A 3059-nucleotide genomic window follows, 5' to 3' on the forward strand; every position below is an offset into this window, starting at 1 on the left:
GAGCAGGATACCCAGGGCTCGGTTTACACCTATCACCATTTCTAGCCGCTGGGAACATAGGCAGAGTGAGGGAACTTAAATTAATGTTAAAAAAAAACTCATAAAGTTAAATTGTCATGCCATGGGACCTTTAATATATCAACCCAGAAGTCAGTGATTCCTGCTTTTCATATCGACACAACCTGAGGCTGAGGCATGAGTGCAATGCTAATGTTAGCATTAGCAGTGTGAAGGTGTCAGACAGGTTAATTGTGAGTGCCGCTGAACTCCGCAAATGCTCAGCAATCTCTTTATTAGCAAGTCGGCACCGTGTGCTCTCTCTGGGCTTTCAACCAATCATAGTCAATCATTTCATTCACTGTGAGCATTTGTCTGTCGCCTATCAATAATATAATCTGTCTGTGCACACACACACACACAAACAGCTTCAGGTTCCTGTGTCAACGTGGAGGAGAGCAGTCTGAAAAAGAGGCGGCAGCAAGAAAAGTGATTGAAGAAGAGTACAGGTCGCTCGGACCCATGGGGTGATCATTTATTCATTCATTTATTCAGTTATATGTTCCATAATTTATTAGTTCATGTATATGTTACTTAATTCATACCTTCATACATTCATCATGTATATGCTCATTCATTTACATTCACGTATTGAAGGCAGAGTTGGTCACTATTTCCAGTCTATACTTTCCTAATATAGACTCCATTCACCCATCCATTCATTTAGTTGTAGCATGTATTTCTACATTCATACATTTATTGGATCTGTCATATGTCCATAAATTCAGTTATCTGTTCACTCATCATTCACATCTTGAGATCAATCCACACACCCAACTTTTTTTGAACTACTCATCCACCCTTTCATTACTCATTCATTCATTGCTCCTCTTCTATCCCTCCCTCCAGCTCTCAGGAGATCGTCACTGCGGTGATTTTCGTGACGATGGTGTTGTTGTGGTTGACCAGAGCTCCCGGTTTCATGCCGGGCTGGGCTTCTCTCTTCCCTCAGTGAGTCGCATTACTTTGTTTTTTTTTCACTGTGGTTTATTTTGACCCAATTCCACACACACCGCCCTGTTGCTGCCACAAATACTCACTACAGCACCAAATGTGGACTTATCCCTCGCTGAAAATAGTCCCCAACCAAGGCACTATTTCCTCCTGTTTGTTTGATAAAAAACTACAGTGAGCAGCTGTTTTAGGAAATCACTGAGACCTCCTTAAAGAGGAAATTATATATTTGCTTTTCAAATATTTGCATCTTCATTAGGAAACAATGGGCTTGGGTAGGGAAGTCAGAAAGTATGAAGTCTCGCATTAACAGAAATACAGTATCCGGCTACACCACAGATACATCCTGGGATAGGAGAAAAAAACACTCTGGGTTGTTTGCATTTCTTTAAACCAATCACATTTGTCTTGGTTGGTGCTAAGCATCAGTGGCTCTGCTAAATGGTAAACTGTTCACACAATAATAATAATGTAATGTGAGTTATATAAATTAGCTGGATACAAGGTTAAACCTGGATACATTGTTAAACGTCATATGCTCTTACCAGTGCATCGCCGTGTGCACTTCGTCCTCAGCAACCTCCGCCAATCAGTCCCAAAACGTCCCGGTTAGAGAGGAAATGCTGTAAACATATTCATTGTAAATCTTTACAATCATTCCCCGAAATAACCAAGCAGGCCTGCCTTGTTGCACGAACCAAATGTTCTTCAAAACCTGCAATTTTCAGCGAGCAGCTGACTAACTCCAAGGTTGTAGTTGTTTCCCATGTCGAAGGGATTTTGAGAACGGCAACACACAGAGAGCGTGTGAGCCACGCGCAGGATGTCAGGCTTTATCCTGAAAATGTGCTTCAGTCGATCCACTAGTACTAAAAAGTACATGGACTAACACATTATTGGTTTTGGTCTTTTCATGCAGTCACAAGGGCTACATCACTGACGCGACTGTGGCTCTGCTGCTGGGCCTCCTCCTCTTCATCATACCCGCCTACGGGCCTTCCAGAAAATATGGTGAATACACACACAATGCTACAATTTAGCTGTGATTGGTAGGTTAGTTAACTACAACATCAACAGACGATAACTAGTTGTGGAAGTACATTTACTCAAGCAATACACTTAATAAAAACATATCATAGAGAATATTCTGAACATGTTATCAAGGCTGATAATCTGTAGAAAGAGAGCTTCTGTCTGTCTGTCTGTCTTTAAAGATGTGAGCTGGGTGTTTTTTTAATCTTTCTCCATCCAGAGGCCATGATCTCCTGGGATAATTTCCAGGCCTTAATGCCGTGGAAAGTGGCGCTGCTGGTCGGCGGAGGCTTCGCACTCGCTGAAGGCACAAAGGTAAGCCGCTAAGTGTGTCTGTGTAACATAAACTTAATACTTTCACCTGATTTTCTTCAAAAGCTAAAATGTGTTGAGTCTTTCAAAAGGAGGAGGATGAATAATTCAACATCTTGGGAAATGGGCTTAGTTTCTTCTCGGCTTATTTTTCTTTCTTCTTGAGAGTGAGATAAAGAGATCAAAACTTTTCACAAAGCTGCAGCAAGCACGCACACACGCACACACACACACACACACACACACACACACACACACACAGATTAGTAATATAGTACTTCAAAATGTAATCAAGCTAGTTTTTTTTTTATAAAAAGTAACTAAGAGTCAATTAAATGTTAGTTGCAGCTCTGGACCTCACCAATTTCTAAACCCTGGCCACGGCTCTGCATACATTTCCTTGTTTACAGACTGAAGAGACACTAAAGGGCACCAGTTTATTTCAATGCCAGTCTGTAAGAAGAGTTTCCATTAGATACTTTAAAGATCCCAGTGAAGTATACAGGTCTGTTCTAGTCTTTACTTTACGTGCCTTTACTTCCCTTGTCTTTACATGCTTTCTTGAACGCACCAAGCCGGTTTTCAGTCATGTCTTCTTGTCGCAATATGGGAGAAATAACTCTTTCATTGGCTGAAACCAGACATAAACATGCATAAAAACTGTGTGTGTGTGTGTGTGTGTGTGTGTGTGTGTGTGTGTGTGT

General features: G+C 41.3%; 1 protein-coding gene across 1 annotated transcript in view; it reads left to right on the forward strand.

Annotated features, from left to right (window-relative positions):
* slc13a1 (solute carrier family 13 member 1) overlaps positions 1 to 3059 on the forward strand; it is a 14000-nt gene that overhangs the window by 8517 nt on the left and 2424 nt on the right. The window contains exons 10-13 of the mRNA XM_032522936.1: positions 426 to 524; positions 907 to 1008; positions 1931 to 2022; positions 2264 to 2358. Coding sequence (XP_032378827.1) covers positions 426 to 524; positions 907 to 1008; positions 1931 to 2022; positions 2264 to 2358 — 388 coding nt within the window. The remainder of the gene's footprint in view (positions 1 to 425; positions 525 to 906; positions 1009 to 1930; positions 2023 to 2263; positions 2359 to 3059) is intronic.

This window comes from Etheostoma spectabile, chromosome 8 (genome assembly GCF_008692095.1).
Source record: "Etheostoma spectabile isolate EspeVRDwgs_2016 chromosome 8, UIUC_Espe_1.0, whole genome shotgun sequence".
Classification (NCBI taxonomy): Eukaryota; Metazoa; Chordata; class Actinopteri; order Perciformes; family Percidae; genus Etheostoma; species Etheostoma spectabile.